Source organism: Podarcis melisellensis (assembly GCF_964234715.1).
Source record: "Podarcis melisellensis genome assembly, chromosome: 14".
Lineage (NCBI taxonomy): Eukaryota > Metazoa > Chordata > Lepidosauria > Squamata > Lacertidae > Podarcis > Podarcis melisellensis.
This window is the reverse complement of record NC_138546.1, coordinates 46,417,713-46,437,594: the sequence shown is the minus strand read 5'-3', so window position 1 is coordinate 46,437,594 and position 19,882 is coordinate 46,417,713. Positions and strand designations below refer to the sequence as shown.

General features: G+C 49.7%; 1 protein-coding gene across 1 annotated transcript in view; it reads right to left on the bottom strand.

The window, feature by feature from the left end:
• Positions 1 to 19,882, bottom strand: part of UNC13C (unc-13 homolog C) — a 130,585-nt gene that overhangs the window by 60,369 nt on the left and 50,334 nt on the right. The window contains exons 7-9 of the mRNA XM_081887843.1: positions 15,091 to 15,310; positions 12,975 to 13,202; positions 9,471 to 9,612 (exon numbers count right to left, since the gene is read on the bottom strand). Of these exons, the coding sequence (XP_081743969.1) occupies positions 9,471 to 9,612; positions 12,975 to 13,202; positions 15,091 to 15,310 (590 nt within the window). The remainder of the gene's footprint in view (positions 1 to 9,470; positions 9,613 to 12,974; positions 13,203 to 15,090; positions 15,311 to 19,882) is intronic.

The following is a 19,882-nucleotide window of genomic DNA, read 5'->3' as shown; positions in this document are numbered from 1 at the left end:
GCCACCTGCGTGGTGGTGGCATGCTCCTGTTATGCACATGGTAGGACCCTCTGGGTACAGAAACACATCTTTGATTTGGGTATTGCATATGCCTATAGTAAACACAGAAGATATCATCCTCCCTTCCCCACATTGTTCCCCAGGCCTTCTCACTCCTCTAGTTCAAACTCTCATGAGAAGGTCATTCTCATCTGTCAGGATCAGGGCACATGGCCACAGTGGGTCTTGGTGACCTGAGACTGTCAAGTGAAGATGGAGACTAGCCTGGTACACACACAATGCTGAGCCCACAATGAAAGAAGCCATGAGTTGCTTAGATTGCTTCCCAGCCACGCTTGGCTCCTGCCCCTGCAGCCTAGCAAGGGGATGGCCAAAGAAGGCACACTTAAGGAAGCATGTTGGGTTTGTACCTAACATTAAGCTATCACGACAACAACCCAAGGCTTGTAAGCCATCATCATGTGTGAGCCAGGCCTACACGTCATCATGTGTCTGTGGCCAGTGGAAGGATCTGCAGCCTATGGCCAGTCATGAAACTCCCCTTGCACCTCCAGCAGGCCAGAGCAGGCCGGGTGCTAATCCCCAACCTCTATCAAGGGCCTCTGCCTGTTGGTCCTGCAGGTCCAGCTTTTCAGCTTCAAGGTCCAAGTCAGAGGCAGCAGGAGGCGGATCTCATTTCCCTGTCTTGCAACTTAAAATATTCTTCAAATGGCACCTTTTGCATGCAAAGCAAGGGCTCCCTGCCTCGGGGCTGTGGACCTTCGTGCTCTCCCCTCCTCTTGCCCCTGCCTCCCCTCCTTGTCCCTTGCTCAGCCCCCTGCCCTATTCCGTGCTGCCCCTCCCTCCAGGTTTCCTCGCCTCCTGACTGCCGAGGACACACAGTCCTTCGAAAAGGAGGCCACTTCTACAACCGCCCCTCACCGATTCATACAGTATTAATGCAACATCGATTCACAGGCTTTGCATCTGTTTACATCTAGTGATCTATTTCATTTCACATGCTTTGTGGTTATGATTCTGCCTGCAGGGCTGGGGCATCTCCCATCTGTCACTAAAACCGTTACAACGGAGGTAAGCCGTGGTCCAAAGCAACATGCGAGGCGCTGTCAGCCCACAACAAGGTGTCTGCAGCTTACGCCACATGCAAGCATTAGATGCATTGAATAGCTGTGAGAGCTTCTTCCTGGGAGGGGATTTGCCTCCCAGCCCCCACTGTGTGCCTGGCCTCTTTAGATTAAGAGGGTTTTGTAGCAAGGCAAGGAGGGAGGGTACACAAAGGAGGTGGCAATGCTTTACACAAAACAAGCTGCATTCAGTGGATTCTTGATTTGATGTAATCAGACCTCGCATTCCTCAGAAAGCCGAGGATTATGGCAAGAGCAAAGTGACTGGAGGTCTCTCAGCACCACCCAGGAGTGCCTGGGCACCTCTCCCTTCAGCTGAACTGCAGCCAGCCTAGTCCCTGCCGTCTTCTCTACCTTGCAGTCCGGGGACACAGGGAAGCCTGGCATGGGGAATGCTGCAACAGGGCACTCACCAAGGAAGGCTGTTCCTGGCATAGAAGCATGAACCCAGGTGGCTATGCAGGGGCCACAGGGAGCTGCCAGGTGCACATGGAGTGTTGTGGTGCTGGCACAGCTGGCCTTGCACATTCAGAAAGTGCACGGAGGCACCAAACGCTGAACAAGTGCCCTCCTGGAAGGAGCCAATCGCCTCATCAAAGGGCACTAGTCCTGCAGCAGCCAGAGGGTGGAGAGCCTTGCAGGAGGCCAGCGTGAAAGTAACTGTCCCGCTGGTTTGAGCTGCAAGACTGCTGTCCATGGTCCTGAAACCTTTGCTTTTGTATTTGACAGAGAGCATCCAGAGTTCCGACCTCACCCCTGCCTAAAGCTGGCTTGGGCAGTCCTGGCTTGGGCAGTCCTGGCTTGGGCAGTCCTGGCTTGTCACCACCCTCTCACCTGGGCTGCCACCTCTTTCTTGGTGTGGGAGGAGTTGACTTCTGATCAGGATGGGGCTGGTTTGCCCAGCAGCAGACACTGCAGGAAGGCGCCTCCTGAAGAAAGCCCTTTGCTGCAGATGCCACATAGCTCTGCACACCTCTAGTAAGCCACAGAAATGCAGGAATGAGCTTCCTGCCTTTGATAGAAGCAGCATGACTGAACTCCCAGGGACTTGGGGACTGGGCTACCTCTGTGCCTCACCACTGGAACGTCAACGTTCTCCATCATTTCTAGGGCTGTGGTCGAGGTGATGGAGACCATTCCATGCACTTAGATACAGACTTGCCCCAGCCACTTTTGCTAGAGGGGCAGAGGGCTCTGACCTTATCAGCCATTGGGTGTGGGTGTTCAGATAAGTACCAATCCCTCCCATCCACTTGCCCTTCCCCCTGCAATTAAAATTGAACCCTTTCCCCTTTCTATATGACTGAGGCAGCTCCACGTTTCAACCTATGGAGCTATCAGCATAGTTTTCTTTGGCCCTGAATTCTATACTGGGCGATCATGGAGGGAGGAAGAGGGATCAGGCAGATAAACAGAACATCCTCCCTTAACCCAACAACAGAACCGCTTCTCCTTGTAATCAGTCTTCAAAAGCAAACACAGGATTATTTAAAGACCAAGCAGGGTCAAAGAAACAATTTGCATAATGTAAAGTAAATCCATACTTGTAACCAGAAAGCTGCACGCTTTAAATCCTTGGCCATTTCTATTAATCCCAGAGGCCATGTGGAGACTGATACATGCAGGAGTAAAACTAAGTCACTCTTGGGATATTCAAATCCCATGACATTGCTGGGAAGGCAGGTTCCTTGGTAGCCAGCACTTTATCTCCAGCCACAGCCAGCACTGGCCGAAGGAGTCCCTACCTGGCCATACCAGGGACCTATTCTCGGCTGTTCCCTAAGAGGCTGGATTCTGACTCAGCGCTGGACGGCTCATAAGCAAAGCCACAACAAACCTCCCTCTGCTCCTAGAGGCTGACAGGTCCAGATCTCCATCTCCTCAAAGGGGGAAAGAGCCCAGGGGGGCTCCTAGACTGAAGCAGGGGTCTGATCCCAGGAAGAGAAGAAGCTACCACTCTTCTTCTTGTTGGCAATATAAAGTCTAAGCTGCTAGTAGTACTGGAAGTGGGAGAGGAAATGGTGCAGGGAGAAGCATATTCATTCATTAATTCATCACCCTGCATGTTCTAAGCACAGCCCTGAACTCTGGGCAGAGCTCCAAAGAGGAGCAGTCTCAATGGGGGGAGCTGTGGAGAACAGAAGCAGGTTATAGGACATCTGCAAATGCCTTTTAAGGGGAGCAGTTGGCTGGCTGGCTAGGGCTGGCCTTGGTGCCCTTTGGTGGACCTCTTTCCAATTTCAGCTGCAATTCTCAAAAAGCTTCCTCAAATGGCAGCAACAGTGCATTCCACCCGGTTCTCTTAATCAGAGGGCTGCATTTGACACAGCTCCGCTTTGCATGGAAATGATGACATACCATCCAAGCCTTCCACAAGAACTTGCAAAATTTTCTTTCTTGCCTGGGGCATCAGCAGAGTGTCAGTCATACACCCTGTGAACACCTGTGGTGCTTTGAGGTTTTGCCATCAGATCTTAGGCCAGGGGCTTCTAAGTCTTGACCTGACTGGGACCCCCTTTCCATCCCATCCCCATGATCCTCTGAGGCTGCCTCACTCTTTGGCAAACATGGCCATCTTGCTTTGTCTATGAATATCTCCATCCACCACCATGCCTTATTTCTCATGGCCCCAGCAGCCTTCAGCCTCCTGGTAGCAGAGTACGACAGGGTAGGCACTCCAGTGGCCATCCCAGAATCCAGATGGGAACTGATGTTTAGTGGATGTGCCCCTGCAAAAGGACCCTCTTGGGGATTCAAATCCTTGTCATGGCTCAGGGCACAGAACCAGATTTGGGGGCCCAGGGAGGCTCTGCCCCAGTTCTGCCCTGTTCCAATCTGCTTTACTCTAATTGATCCAGTAGCTCAAATCTAAACTTTGCTTGGGGTCATTGTAGACATGCTAATTGAGAGAGAGAGAGAGAGAGAGAGAGAGAGAGAGAGAGAGAGAGAGAGAGAGAGAGAGAACCCTTTCTTCCTGTCCAATCTGTTGTCATGCAAATCAGTGGCTGACCTCCTGGGCTTACCCCCTCTATTTCTCTCACTAGAAAACTTCATTGCAGGCTGACTCACTTGTTCAATGGCAGAGGGGCTTCCTTGACTGTACACAGGGTGACTCTGCCAGAGAAAACCCCCACCAGGCCCTTCAAAGACTGCCTATGCTCCTTTCAGCACTTCCAGCTTCAGGGTGGGAGAGTGGAGATGAGAAGCAGCCTGGAAGTTGCCTTCAATTGACCCAGCCAATGGATTGGCCCATCCTGCATTTGATGGACAGGGTCCCTCCAGGGTTTCAGGCATCACTGGAGCCTTCCGATTTCACTGTGAACTGATCCCAAAGCCTTCTGCATCACCCAGGGTCCTGATCCCATGGTGGCCAACCAATTGCCCCAGCTGGCTGCCTACAAGAGCAACAGCGGCAACTCTCCCCTCTTGTGGTTCCCAGCTACTGGCATCATTCAGAGGGATGCTGTCTTCCATAGGCACCAACTCTGAGGGGCCCAGGTCCCTTTATCCCCCTTGGAAAATTTGGGGAGCTGCCCCCCTAAGTTGAGGACAATCAGGGGTTTTGTGAAGGAGGTGTGAGGGCTCTGGCAGAGTCTTAGACTCCTTCCTTCTCCTTCCCAAAGGGGGCGTATTTGTGTGCGCGCAAGCACATCTGTGTGGGGGAGAGCAAAAGGGGTTTTCCTCCGCAAAGTGGAGGATGTGGTCTGTTCCTGAGTCAGGGGAGAGAGGCGGCTGGTGGGAAAGGGTGCTCAGTAGCTGAAGCATCATGTGTTGGGGTGGGTGAGTACTGGGAAGGGCTTGAGAATATCCTTTATCTTCTCTCCCACCCCCACCCACTTTTCCTCCCCTGCATTTCTGGGGAAACAACTGAAAGTGGAGGAGAGGTCAGACCTCCCCCTCCTGTCCTTTTTTTGAAACTGGAGCCTTTGCCATGACTGAACAATTTAAAAGGAAAGTTCGCAAGATAAGCACAGGAGTACTGCTTGCTTATATGTGTGTTCTGTGTGGGCGGGCGTTTCTTTGGATCTAGAGAACTACGAGTCCTGCGCGTGAGTGAATGGTGCCTCTCTCCCTCTCCTTTGCTGGTGGGTAGGGCAAAAGGGGCCGTGCTGCCCTCCCAGCTGCTGCTGCTGCTGCCACACTTGGATCTACCCCCTGGTCCTTGCACATCATGACACACGTCTTCGCCTTCCACACAAGAAGCATTTCAGAGCCATCATAGTTTGTGGTCAGGCAAGGAACTCTTTCCTCCTTTGGACATCAGCTGGATGTACATACACAGTAACTGCTCAGTTCTTAAGCCGATTACCGAAACTGCGCTGGACTTTTACTTTATGTAAAGCTGCAGAGCAAAGGGACTTTTACTCAAAGCAAGGAAGTTGTGCTGTGCTCAGCATGGGGCCGTGTAGGGTTGCAGCCCCAGCCCCGTTACACGGCTCTTATGCCTTCCATGAAGTTCTCCTTTAGGATGATGAAAGTCTCTCTCTTCATTCACTCAGCAGCAAAGATGGGGGCTTCCTGTTCCCTTTCAGTTCCATGCCCCTAAGCAGCTCAGAGGTGCACCTAAGCTCCTTTGTGCCCTTGGCAAGGCGCTGTACTGGCACCCTCCTCATATCCCTTGCGCCCTTGGCAATCACCGGCTCTCCGTCTTTGCTGCAACGGCCCACGCCAGCAACTGGATTTCTCCGCTGTGCCTGTGTGCCCAGTCTCCCAGAGCAGCAGAGGAGTGGCCTGGGGAGAACAAGGACTAGTGAGTGGGCCATAGCTGTCAACTTTTCCCTTTTCTTGCAAGGAATCCTATTCCGAATAAGGGAATTTCCCTTAAAAAAAGGGAAAAGTTGACAGGTATGGGGTGGGCTTCTAGCCGCTATGAGCCAAAGGGAATTCTCAGTGGACCCAACGCTGATTTGATGGTCTTTTTGGCACCCCCCCAAAGCTTCAGGTGAACATTTGGACTTCTTTTTAAAAATTATTACTGCTTTCTGAAGTGGGGCTTGACTGTTGATGCAACTGAATGTTTGTGACCTTATTTCAAACATGCACATGCACCTTTTGAGAAGCTGAAAAGCTGCTCAGAGGAGGGTTGTTCTGTTGCATCTCTGGGAGAAGCCAATCATCAGCGCTGTTGTGCACAGCTGTCTTGTGCTTCCACGGAGGACTCCCCACTGCTGAATTTGTAGGTGAGGGGTGGTGGTTGTGCACCTCCCCAAGTTTGCTGCCGAGGCTGAGTCAAGTGATCACAACTTGCCCAGAATGAATGTGTTGGCGAAGAGAGCAAATTTCCAAAGCTCCACTGTTTGTGTTATTTGAGTTAATTAACATTTATTTGCTTATTTTGGATCAAACAGCCGGCACAGGCGGAAGCTGTTTACTGATGCCAGATGGCAAGCAAGAGACAGCCAGCCAAAAGAGGCATCCGGAGTCAGCCACCCAGATAGGAAGCAAAGGCAAAATTTCAGGTTAGAAAAGTCTTGCTCTGAAGCTCAGAAAATGTGTGGGGTTGTTGGTCCGTGCAGCTGGAGCCCCAAGCACACAAGGCTGCCTGGGTGCCACTGAGCCAGAGAAAGGCGAGAGGATGGCCAACAGCCTGGCAAAAGAGAAGCAGAATCACAGCAAACCCTTCAAAAAAGGAAGGCAACCTCCAGGGACTCCAGTTGGCTGCTCAGGGGGAAGGGGACACCCCCCCAGTGGGGTCAAGGTGGCCCTGGGCTTGGGGAACTGTCACCATGGACACGAGTGGCTGTGGCCTGTGGGCAGGCAAGTCATCTGTGAGAAAGCAGGAAAGCTGAGGGGACCAGGAGGCCAGCGCATGGCCCAGAGAGGGCTCTGCACCAGGGCAAATTGAAGCTCTTACTGTAAAATATGGCCCAAAGGAGGATAGGTGTGTGCATGTGAGCTAGCAGGTCCAAATGCTGAGCATCACTCCCTCTAACAGTGAATGCAGCTGGTGTGTGCAGAGAGAGAGAAGCAAAAGGCAGAGCCCCTAGTTTGAAGAAGCACCAAAAACACCTTTCTTTAAAATCCTAAGTGGGAAACCTCCCAATACACAAGCACACCAAGACTGGGCATGCTAAGTGGGCATTGGGATGGTGACTGCTTGAGGAAGGAATGGAATAGAGTATTCTAGAGGTTGGGTGCAGCTGGCTGGAACCCAGATGAGGAGATGCTCCTTCTCCTCCTCCCTGCAACGTATCCCACTTTGGTCCTGCCCTGAAAACCAACAGCCATCTTCTATCTCATCCCCAACCTGCACTCAGTTTCATTGGACTCCCCCAAGGTAAAGGGAAGGCAAAGGACCCCTGGATGGTTAGGTCCACTCAAAGGTGACTATGGGGTGTGACGCTCATCTCGCTTCAGGCTGAGGGGGCCAGCGTTTGTCCACAGACAGCTTTCCAGTTCATGTGGCCAGCAGGACTAAATCGCTTCTGGCGCAACAGGACACCATGATGGAAACCAGAGTGCACGGAAACACCATTTACCTTCCTGGTGTTTACCTATTTATTTACTTGCACTGGTGTGCTTTCAAACTGCTAGGTTGGCAGGAGTTAGGACAGAGCAACGGGAGCTCACTCCTTTGCGAGGATTCAAACCACCAACCTTCTGATCAGCAAGCCCAAGAGGCTCCATGGTTTAGACCAAAGCACCACCCGTGTCCCCTACCCTGTGCCATGCCACGGGCACCCAGCTGAAGACAACACCCAGACCCCTTGACCTTTTGTTCGAGTGGGCAAACCTCACAAGGCTGTCCAGCCCTCTGTCCAATCTCTGCCCAGATTCCATTTGCTCAATGAACACCCAGCGAGCCTCTTTCCCATCATCACCGGCAAGTGCCTTTGCTATTCTGCTCACTGAAATTGTTGCTCAGATACCTGCTTCCTGCTTTCACAGTTCAATGCAAGAGGCCCCATCCCCTTCTCAGAATCCTCAGAATCCTGCTTCAGAAAGGAAGAGGCCCTTTCAGCAAACCTGCTCAGAGATGCAAACGTGGTTAGGGGTTTTTAGAGTCTATGGCCACATGTTCCAGTTACCATTAGAGGCCTCCAGCAGATGTGATTCCCAGCAATGGGCCTAGCCAGAAATAAGCATTTCCAGGAAGGAATAGGCCACAGTCTCCACAATCTCTCTAGAAAAGCCCCTTCCTGGGATCACATGAAGAGAGGAGGCAACCTTTACCCCCCCCTCCATGCTGTCTATGCTGATTGTCACAGCTCACTGGAGGAATAAATATCCATGCCTCCTTGCCAAGCCAGCAATATGGCATCCTGCCAAAGAAAGGGTCCCCTCTCACCTACTCCATCTTCCATTTCATCTACTGCCTGGCTGGGTGCTCACAAGCAACCAATTAAAGTCAAGGCTGGCCACATAAAAGTCCTGGACCAGCTATGATTAAGCTATAAACAGACACCAGCATGTCCCAGGCCTTCATCCATAAGGTGCACAACTCATAAAGAAAGATGCTTTTCCCAGCTATGAGGGAAAGCAAAATCTTCTTCCAGCCATTGCCTGATGTGCCTGAGAAGACATCTTTTATTAAAAACATTTTTAAAATTCTAACTTCCTAGAGCAACGCCAGACACACCAGCGGAAGGCATCCATCTCGTGAATGTACTTCCACTTTCATTACGGCATATTTATAAATTATGCAGCTGAAACATAACAATAATCTAATAATAAATTGCATGCCACTAAATTGAGTTGAACATCCCAGAGGCAGATCCCAGCATCCTCTCCAATCTAGAAATCAATGTCCCCCAGAAAAATGCTCCAGAGAGAGCCCATTTCCACAGTTTCAGGCCTGCAGTTATTGTATGCTAAATGCAAAACCACTGGGATGTTTCAAATGGCCCCATTTTGAGCACAATGACATATTCCTGGCTGCTGTATTTGGTGTTAAGTTCTAATAGCTGGTACTCCATCTTTGGAGCAGTAAAACAGCCAACCTCGCTCTTCCTCTCTGGCTTCTACAGTCACCAGAGTTGGCCTCACATATGCTGCAAGCCCCATGCCACTCCGGCCCCCTGGCCAAATGAAGGAAGGGCTGAGTGCACTCCCTCCCCAAAGAGATCACTGAATCTACCTTCAATCCCTAGAGTGGCCATGCTTCCCTGGGGCCATTGCACTCCAGCATCATCGCCACATGAACTTGAAGTCCACACCAACACACATTTTGATTGTGAGTTAGAAGTCGCAATACGAGTCTGTGGCTTCGGGCTTTTAATAAGGCCCAGGATGCAAACACCCGGGTAAACATGATGAATCACAGGAGTAAGGAATGGCATGTGTTGCAGGCAACATTTACTCCTGAGTAATGCACCCCAGAAAGCCAAAAGAGGAAGGAATACTCACAAATAGAACTTCTCGTCCCATGTTGGATTCAGGTTCCCAAATATGGTTTTTGTCCTCCTTTTGGTCTTGCCCACTTGCACCGTGACGTACGGGTCACTGGAGCCAGTCTTATCCTTGGCCTGCAAGCCCTGAGCACAGACCACTGCAAGAGTGGAGGGAGGGAGGGAGGGAGAGAGGGAGAGAGAGAGAGAAGTGGAGGACACAAGTTGATAAAACTAGGCCTGGCCAACGGCGTTGTGACCAGTGTCCCCACCCCCCTGCAAAAAAGGGGCTAAAGGGCTGGTGCTGGGCAGAAGAACACATGGAAGGTCCCAGGTCCAGTCCTCAGAATCTCCAGCTCAAAGGTGATGGAACTAGGTGGACTAAGTCAGAATGAGGCCACTTCCAGTGTTCTTAGATGAAGGAGCAGCCCCCAGTACTCTGAGCCAGAGCAGAGCAGCGTGTCTTTTGTGTCCCCTGGGCTTGCGCCCTTGGCAAGGGCCAACCTAACCAGACCCTAGCTCTTCCCCTGTCCCAGCTGGAGACCCTGGAGACCACTGGCTGCCAGTCAGTGTAGACAAGACTGAGCAGTATGGCTCCATGGCCTGACTCTGTAGAGGACACCTTCCTGTGTTCCTAATAGTTCCAGATTCTGTGGAATGTAGAAAGAGTTGCTTTCCAACAGCTGGATCAGGGCGAAGGCTGGCTAACCCTTCCACAGTCAGCAAAGAGCTCAGGTGGCCTGGCTCTATTCCCAGTTATCAGTAAGCATTGCAGGAAATGCCAGGGTGAGGTTATAGGGGCGTCTCTCTCCTGGCACCTCCCTTTGGCTGACATCCTGGCTGGTTCTGTGGAGGAGCTGGCTGCCTCTTCCAAAAGCTTAGTTTTCGGACACGGTGACCGAAGGACAAGCAGTTTTTTTTTGTCCTACACGGGGATTATCCATGCAGGGGGAAAAACACCACTCAAGCAGGTGTAAAAAACAAACAACACCATTATAAAAAACAACAGGACAAATAATGCAGAGAGACAATGTGAGAACCAGGCTGCGAGGCCTTTGAGGTCAAAGGGGTGGGGGGAATGGAGAATAATAATAATAATAATAATTTTTTATTTATATCCCGCCCTCCCCAGCTGAAGCCAGGCTCAGAGCGGCTAACAACAATAAAAGTAACACAGCATTTTAAAGTCAATTCAGAATCAAATTAATGGCAACCATTGAGTTCTGTGAGGATTACCAAAGGACTGTGCCTTGGTCAAAGGCCTGGTGGAACAGCTCTGTCTTGCAGGCCCTGTGGAAAGATGTCAAGTCCCGCAGGGCTCTAGTCTCTTGTGACAGAGCATTCCACCAAGTCGGGGCCAGTACTAAAAAGGCCCTGGCTCTGGTTGAGGCCAGCCTAACCTCCCTGTGGCCTGGGACCTCCAAGATGTTTTTGTTTGAAGACTGTAAGGTCCTCCGTGGGACATACCAGGAGAGGTGGTCCCATAGGTATGAGGGTCCTAGGCTGTATAGGGCTTTAAAGGTTAAAACCAGCACCTTGAACCTGATCCTGTACTCCACCAGGAGCCAGTGCAGCTGGTATAGAAAACAAACTTAGCCTCCTCTCGGTCATGCAAGGTGGACTCTGCTCTGGTCTCGCCCAAAAAGAGTTGTGCCTTCTCAGCTCTGAGAGCACACAGAGTTCTGTGCAACTCAAAGATTACCAATAGCAGGTGGTCTTCCAGGTGTTTCCTTGCACCTTCCAAGCCATGACACTGACCCACTGTGCTCCGCTCCTTCTCCCACAAGGTAAGCTGTCCTCTCCCCCAGAGCAAGAAACATCTCCCAGGAGAAATGTCCAGGTATTACTTTGAACAAGATGCTTGTTCCAATGTCCCCCTCCACCCCGAGAGCAGCCTTCAGACCCCAGGAGCCTATTTCCTGAGCCATTCCTTCTTGCAGAGCTTGGTGTCCCGGCTGCAACCTCCAGTTACAGAGACAGCCAGCTTCCCTGTAGCTGCCTTTCGCCAAGAAAACAGATGTCAGGATTTATCATCGCTAATGTGTGTTTATGCTGCTATAAATACAAACACTTGTCAGTTGACTCCTCCATCGCAATTCATAACTGTGTGAGTCTCTCCGTCGGCTTGAAAGCTGACTGGGACGTGCCACACTCCCTCCCCTCGGCCCCCCCTCTGACCATCAGCAAATATTTACTTTGTAAGTTGGATCCACGTGATTTAAAGCATCGAGACAGGAGCATTTAGTTAGTGTTTTGAACTGCCACTAGTAGGGACAGCCCAGCTCATTAACTGCCTCATCAGAGAAATGATGGGCTCAGAATGCTGTGTCCCTGTCCCATCCTGTCCCATTCCCCGCCCCCGCAATCTGACTCAGCAGCAGACCTGTGCCCCCCCCCCAACTGGGTCCATTCAGAAGCAAGTCTGCTGATCTTGGGGAAGGGAGGTTGTGTGGCTTCTCAAACCAACCTGCTAGGATTCTCTCTGCTTTAAACAGTAATACAGGATGGTGCCTGCGATGTCTCCTCCAGGCAACTCCTGCAGCCAATCTGGTGCCAAACATCTTGCTCTGCTTTCCTTTGGACCACCCATGGAGGTGCATTCCACAGTCTCTCGTGACAGATGGATGGGTGAAGTCAAACTGCTGTGTTAGCACCAATGAAGGGCTCAAACCTGGGCAGTGTTTATGGAGGTCCTGGGCAGCCCAGACAACAAGATCTCTCTCTCAGCCTTGCTGATGTGGTCCAAAGGAAAGCAGAGCAAGACATTTGGCCAGCACCAACACAGTATCATGAACCAAGGATTTTATAAGCCCTGTGGATCACCCAGTTGTTATGGCTACTGGACAAACAGTTCTCCTAGGCTGCATTGAGGACATCTCAAGTCACCTGCAGCAACTGCTGCCTTGACCAGATCTAAATTTTATAGGAAGGACTATTGTAGGTGATGCTGCTCTGTACATCAAATAGGGCATTGAGTCTAGCAACCTAGAAATCCCCAAAGAGACAGATTTCCCTGGCAAAATCATTGTGGGTGGTGATTCCAAGCCTGAAGTGCAGTTTAGTACTGGGGATGATAATGTTATGCTTATATTCTGTTTCTTGAATTTTTTTTTTAAGTACTGGGGATGTGCTATCATCCCCCTGAAGATGAATGAAATCAAGGAAGCACCCAACAGAGGAGATGTACTTATGGGCTACTTGGACTACCTCCCACAAACTGTTTATGCAAAAAGTTTGGCATTCAAAGTGTAAATGGGAATTGCTTGCAGTCCTCACCCCACTGGGGGGGGGGTTTCAAGGTGGCAAACTGTTCTGCGCCAGCTTGGAGGCGGCATGGACCACCTCGTGAGATCAGGGTGTACACTATCTTTCTACTTCGCACACCCAGAGAAACAACCACACACCAGAGACCCTCTTTCGGTTTGTATTCTGTAAATGCCATTTTGTAACCACCTGGGCTGGAAGGGAAAAGGGAGCTTTGGCCAGAGAGAGTTCTCCAGCTGAAAAGGGGGAATCCTCTCACCTGTGATGGTGATCTTTGCTGACCACTTGGATGTCCCATCCAGGACACTCTGTTTGGCTGCCTTGGTGTGCTGTACAAAGTCCTCCTTGGGGATCTGGAACATTTCCTGGATCAGTTCAAACACTTCTGGCCTGTTTCGCTCCCTGATCTTCATTTGCTCCTTCATTGCTGTAATAATATTCTGGGTCTTATCCTCAGCACCGTGCTTTGAACTCTTCTCCGCTGCCCCTAAGGTGACATAACAACGGCATTAGCAACATTTAACAATGCACTACTATAGCAGTAGTTGTCATTGCAGCAGCTGGAGTAATATTGGGTCACCTTCTATGAGGAGAAGGTGACGCTGCTGAAATCTGGAAAACAGATGCCCTTGATGACACAGAAGGTGCCTGGCCAGGCAGGCCTTTCATTGACGCCTTTGCTAACCTGATGCCCTCCAGCTGTTTTGGACAACCTGGACTAGCCATGGATGATGGGAATTGTTGTCCACAACAGCTGGAGGGCATAAGTTGGTGAAAGCTGACCCTCCTCTTGCTTTCCCCAAAGGCTTCTGTGTGTCCTTCACAGCATGGATGAAGCCCCTTCCTTCCACCAGGGACATCTGGTCCCATGTGTGGCACACGTAGACCACAGCACACAGAGAGGCCCCTTGATGCTGGCATGCACGGATGTTGTGACGTCAGTTCATGCCTGGAGGGGCTTCCAGAAAGACATCGAAATGGAAGCCTGAAGTTTGGCACAGATGCTGATCCCCAAAAATGATGGGTTTTCCTGCCCTGAAGCAAAGCCAGGGATGCCAATATTCTGACTTTTCTGGATCTTTGCAAAATAATGAGATTCCTGGTGGATCACAGAGATCAGCTGCCAAGGGGGTAGGGGTGTCACAGTACAATAGAGCACCCAACCAGGAATCTTTGGTGGTGGGCTTTAGAGAGGCTCGTTTGCAGCCCATCCCTGCCTGGATCAGCCTAGCATAGGCTGCAAGAGACCAACTGCACTGACTGGGGACAGAGGGCAATGGTGGCTGCAGATGAAAAGGCAAGGTGGCATTTCTGGCCAGCCCATCTTTTTCTGCTTGGCTGCAGGTCACAGTGGGTGAAGTAGGAAGCTGACAAATGACACCAGAGCAGCCAGCAAGCCTCTCTTGTTTCTGTGCCATGAGGCAGCCAAGCCACACTCCTGGGGGCCTGCGCATCAGGTGGCAGCAGCACGGCAACAGAGGAGAGACTGAGGAAGAGAGAGGTCTCTGGGCCACTGGATGGCTTTTGGCGAGAGGTGACAAGGGGCCTCATGCAATCTCTTTAGCCAGCTGGAAACCTGGTGGGTTTAAAAGCAAAGGAGGAGGAAGAGTTTTATCCAGTGAAACTGGAGCTAAATGCAGACAGTGCCCAACTGAGTGAAACCCAAATGAGGTGAAAGATCCTTGAGACCAGAACACAGGGTGGGTTGGGGGAAGCACAAGACCCATTCAGCGTTAGGGGTGCCTGCATGCCCAGAGATACTATGTCCCCTCCACTCAGCCACTTCACTGTCCATCCTGCCACCTGGAGCCCCTGTGAGATTAGCAGTGTCGTCGTCTGAGCAGCCCAACCGTTTGCTTGGGCTTTGCGATGTGCCAAGCAGACTCTCCCTTGCCTTGCCACTGCTGGGGCTGCTCCAACAGGCTTCTGTTGCCACCCCAAACAGCCCCACGGGAGGAGCCCATGCCCCAGAGCTGGGACACCCATGAGGCAGGGTGAGGCAAACGCTGCTGGTAGCAGGATCCACAGGGACAGAACATCCCGATGTAGATCTCTCTTGCTCCCTTGTTTTTGGTTTAAATCAGGCACAGGCAAACTCGACCTTCCAGATGTTTTAGGACTACAATTCCCATCATTCCTGACCACTGGTCCTGTTAGCTAATGATGATGGGAGTTGTAGTCCCAAAACATCTGGAGGGCCGAGTTTGCCTATGCCTGGTGTAGATCTTCTTACCAGGCGGGGTGAGGGGTGAGGGCACCATTTTGCTGTTTGCCTGAGGTGGCCCTGCCATTCCCCCCTTGCAAAAGGGGAGGGGCAAGCAGCACTAAGAAAGGCAGGAGCTGTGCCCACACCAGGTGCCCCTCAGACTACTCACTCTGCAAACAGTCCGCGTTGAGGAGATCCTGGCACTTCTCATGGCACTTGACCCCACACTCTGTGCACCTCATCCCCTGCCTGGCGATGCCCCAGAGGAGACCCTCGCACTCGTAGCAGTAGGTGGGGGCGGTGGCCGTCCACACTTCAAAGTAGTGTGGGGTGGTGGAGGACATGGGGTAGATGAGGGCCTGAAGGGTTTTTTTGAAGACGTGCATTTTCTGAGGGGACACAAAACACATTCAGACACATCAACAAAGCGGCTCACAGTTCCCAATTGGCTAAGTATTGCAGACCTCCTGTTTTACAAAAGCCAAGCCACGGACTCCCTACTTTTGAAAATTTCAATCCCTGGGGTAGCTTTGGTTATGTGAATGGTGCCACGGAGCTCCTGGGTGGGGTCTGCAGACCACCAACTGAGAACCACTGGTCTAATCATTCTTTCATGCATGTTCAAGCTCCTGTTACAAAGCTTTTGCTGAAGCGTTGCAGAGCATGTGCCTCAGTGCGAGAGGCTCTCATCAGCTGAGCTCTTGCTGACTTGCTCTGAGGCCGTTGGAAGAGGAAGGTGCTCAAAAGCACCACAAGGGCTGGTCAGGCATCGGTGTGTCTTTGCAGAGAGAGCTGGGGATTGCCCAGTGTCCACACCGGATTTAGGGCATCGCAGGGGTCTTACCCACACAGGACACTGTGCCAAGAGGGCACAAAATAATAATAATAAATAATAATAATTGTTCAGTTTCTGTTAATTGATTCTCATGAAAACTTACAGATTCTGGCTTCACACAATTAACTCAAGGCAGTGTCAATTTACTCTTGGCAGAAAGCCAAGGTCTGCTTGACCTAGAAACTACTTACTCTGATTGGTTAATGACCAGCACTCAACTCTGTTATCTAGGAATGCTAGCACAGTTTGGTGTTGGGTGTGTTAGGAGTAGGAGTGCTGTGTATGGTTAAGAGAGAGAGAAAGAAAGGATTTATTTTGCTTTGTTTTGTATGCAGAAACTCTGCTGGTTTTATTTTTCCTTTTAATAAATCCTGTAAATAGTTATTCTGAGTCTAGCTGACTAGTCATTTCCACCTCAACTAGCTTCTTCGCTGTGCAGGAAAACTCTGCTACGTTTGGGCTAAAGCCATTAGAGCTATGCCTGACACTTCAAAGTTCCATGAATAATAATAATAATAATACCACCACCTATATATCTATAGATCTGAGAAGATCTATAAAAAGACAATAGTACCAGGAAGCTGTTCTCTCACAGCACAGGAGACCCTTTTCCCCTGAGCCTAGAAGTCAGCCCCTGGCTCCTTGCAATCTCTGAGACGGCTGCAGAAAAACATGTCGCCGGAAGGAGAAATGAATGGTGATCGGGCAACCATTACAAAGATTGCAGCCTCACATCACTTACGTCACGCTGGCATGTCTGGTGCTTGGGAGACACCTGTGTAGGCTCCTGGGGGCAGGGAATCAACTCCCCACAAGGGCTTCCTTAGCTGGACAAAGGCAGGGGCCTGGCGGCGTCCCCTCCTGTTCCTTCTCCCACAGCCCCCTGACTCATTTGCCACACAAAGGCTCTTGCCATGAGAGCAGGGGAGCAAAGCCAGCTGCTGGCAGGATACCAGAGGTCCTTTCTTGCGAGCTTCACTCCCAGTGAAACCCAGCGCCTGCACCATGTCTCCACCATGTGACTCCACCAACCCAGTGACTCCACCATGTCTCAAGGACTGTGGCAACTTGCTGGCCAAGGAAGGAAAGCGTTCTCTGCTGATGTGACGGCAAAGGAACTCTCTGATCTTAATGTTGTGCCCTGAGTGGCTACATGTTAAGTCACAGGCAAAATCGCCCGCTTCAGATGTGAAGGGGTTCAGATGTGATGCTCCTGCCCATCTATCTCCAGGGTGCTGATTCACACAATCCACTAATTAGCACCAGAGATGGTCTCATTAGCATTGAAAGCGAGTCCAGTGCTAACAAACAAGGCCCCTGCAGAGCAGCAGATCATCTGCCTTGCCTTCTAATGGCACCCTTCGGTCTGCTTAGGATGGTTTCCTGAGAAGGAGGTTTGAGTCAGCACTGGCTTCCCATTGACGTCAGCTAGAAAAGGCACTACTATAGGGATGCTCAGCACTTGAGCAGTTTGGGGGCTGATCCGGCCCACCTCTGATGGTGTTTGGGAGCATCACAGGAAAACACCTCCATAGAAATATATATATGGGGAAAGCACTCCAGAGAGCCATTGCTGCCAAATGCAAACTGGGGCAAAGAGATTGGTAGAGAAAACAAAAGCATCAGCTGGGAGCACTGCAAGAGAGCAGCAATTGCTTTTTATCACACACAGCACACCGAGAAAGGGCTAGGCAACACCTGGGCTTCTGCAAAAGAGACAGGGTGAAATGTGCTTAACGCATTGCAAAGCTATCGCGTAAATGGCCCTCATAAATTGTTTCCAAGCTAATGCTTAATTTTGCATTCCAGGAGGTTTGGGAAGGGAATAACTAAATATGTTGATAGCCTAAAATGTGAAGGCACACTGGCAGATGACAAAGGGGAGAACGCTGGGGAAATGAGCAAGTAAACGCTCTGGGGGAAACTCCAGCAGCCTGGAATCAATGGCTGCCGACTGCACTCGTCTTCCTAGGATCAAGCAAGCAGGCAGCTGCCGCTTATGTATCTCCCTGCTTTTTATTATTATTATTATTATTATTATTATTATTATTATTATTATTATTATTATTATTATTATTATTATATACCACCCTTCATCAAGAGATCCTGGGGCCGCAGTTCACAGTACAAAAGACAAGATAAATAATTAAACTAAAAAAGCAAAGCATTAACAGCTCCACCATTTATCTCCTCCATTCCCCTTCCTGACTTCAGTGGGGAGGGGCGGACGGAAAGGTCCTCTGAGTTGGCAGGTGCTACCTGGCAGAAACAGTTCCCAGGCCTGTGTCTGTATGGAGGAATGATTTCTAAATTATTATTATTATTATTATTATTATTATTATTATTATTATTATTATTATTATTAACTTTTATTTATACCCTGCCTTCCCCAGCCAAGACTGGGTTCAGGGCGGCTAACACCAGTATAAAAACAATTGATTGAAATACAACTTAAAAAAAAGATTAAAATGCAACATTAAATGCAGCCTCATTTCAGTAGGAACTCAAATAAAAAACTTTTTTGGGGATGAATACATCAAGCCTTCACCAAGGCCAACTATCCAGACTGATCCTATGTGGGCCAGAAAAAAGCCAGGGAAGTCCCCAAATAGGAGTTCCATCACAGAAGGAGAAAGGAAAAAGGAAGAGGGGGAGGGAATCAAATTGATTCCAAGCCAAAGGCCAGGGGGAACAACTCTGTCTTACAGGCCCTGCGGAAAGAAATCAGAAAGAAATGACATTTGCCTCGGAGATGGATTTCCAAGGGCAGAGAAAACACTCAGAGTGAACCGTGTTCCAGACACAGCTATTGTCCCCAAAGAGTTTCTGTGCCTTTAGATTCAGGAACAGGGAAATATTTGATGTGTGAAGAAAACCTTGGCACCTGATTAGTGCGACTGACAGAGGGGGTTCTTGGTTGTTTTACTGACTATCCAGACCAGGCTACAAGGCTTTATGGGGATTTGCTGAAGAAATTTCTGGTTAACTATCTAATCCAAGGGCTATGGCTGCCCTGTAATGTCACACTCCCAACCATGGACAGCAGCTATTTAGTTATTTATTCATTTCATACAATTTATAGGCGGCTCAATTGCAAAAAGAAAAAGAAAATAAGCACACCTCAAAGCAGTTTACAGAAAGATTTTTTAAAATACGATTGAGGGGGGGGGGAAATCACAATTCTGCTTCAAAATGTGCCAAAGTTAAAATATGAAAGCAGACGAAAATTACCTCAACTTTCTAAGTATCTGGGTAGGTTTGTCTAAACAGGACTAAAGACCTCCAAAGTGCATTGATCTCATACAATGACTTAACAGAGCTTGGGATGGAGCATTTCTTAATGAACGTGAATATTATACCAAAAAAATAAGGATCCAAATAAGTTTAGCCAACATTGGACTTTATTTTCAATCACTGGAACCCAAGAATTCAAGGTCATGTCCCACTTTATTCTTCATTCTAATATGTATGAAGTTCTTCCTTAACGAAACATTTTGTTCTCTGTTGTATTGTCTTACTGTTCTTATATTGTAATTTCTTTCTCTTTTCTGTTAGGAAACACATGTGAATAAATCAATTTATTTCTCTCTGAAGGCAGAGGAGACCCTGAGAGGTTTCTGGAGGGCATGGCGAAGGGGTGTGTGGAAACTCTCCTGGCGGGTTGTTGTGAAAGGCACCTTCAACCCTAATGTAGTCTTCTAGGGCATGGGTAGGCAAACTAAGGCCCGGGGGCCGGATCTGGCCCAGTCGCCTTCTAAATCCAGCCTGCTGATGGTCCGGGAATCAGCATGCTTTTACATGAGTAGAATGTGCCCTTTTATTTAAAATGCATCTCTGGGTTGTTTGTAGGGCATAGGAATTCATTATCTTTTTTCCCTTCAAAATATAGTCCGGCCCCCCACAAGGTCTGAGGGACAGTAGACCGGCCCCCCGCTGAAAAAGTTTGCTGACCCCTGTTCTAGGGGCTCAGCCTTCAAGGTAAAACCAAGAGGGAGAAAGCAGCCAAGTCTTCTTGAGTTAAAAAAAGAAATGAATATTCTATTTACGAAAGTATAGAGCAAATAAAATTAGATAGAGAGGGACAATCAATAGAAGTTCTTGCCAAGGAATTTCAGGCCTGGCTGCA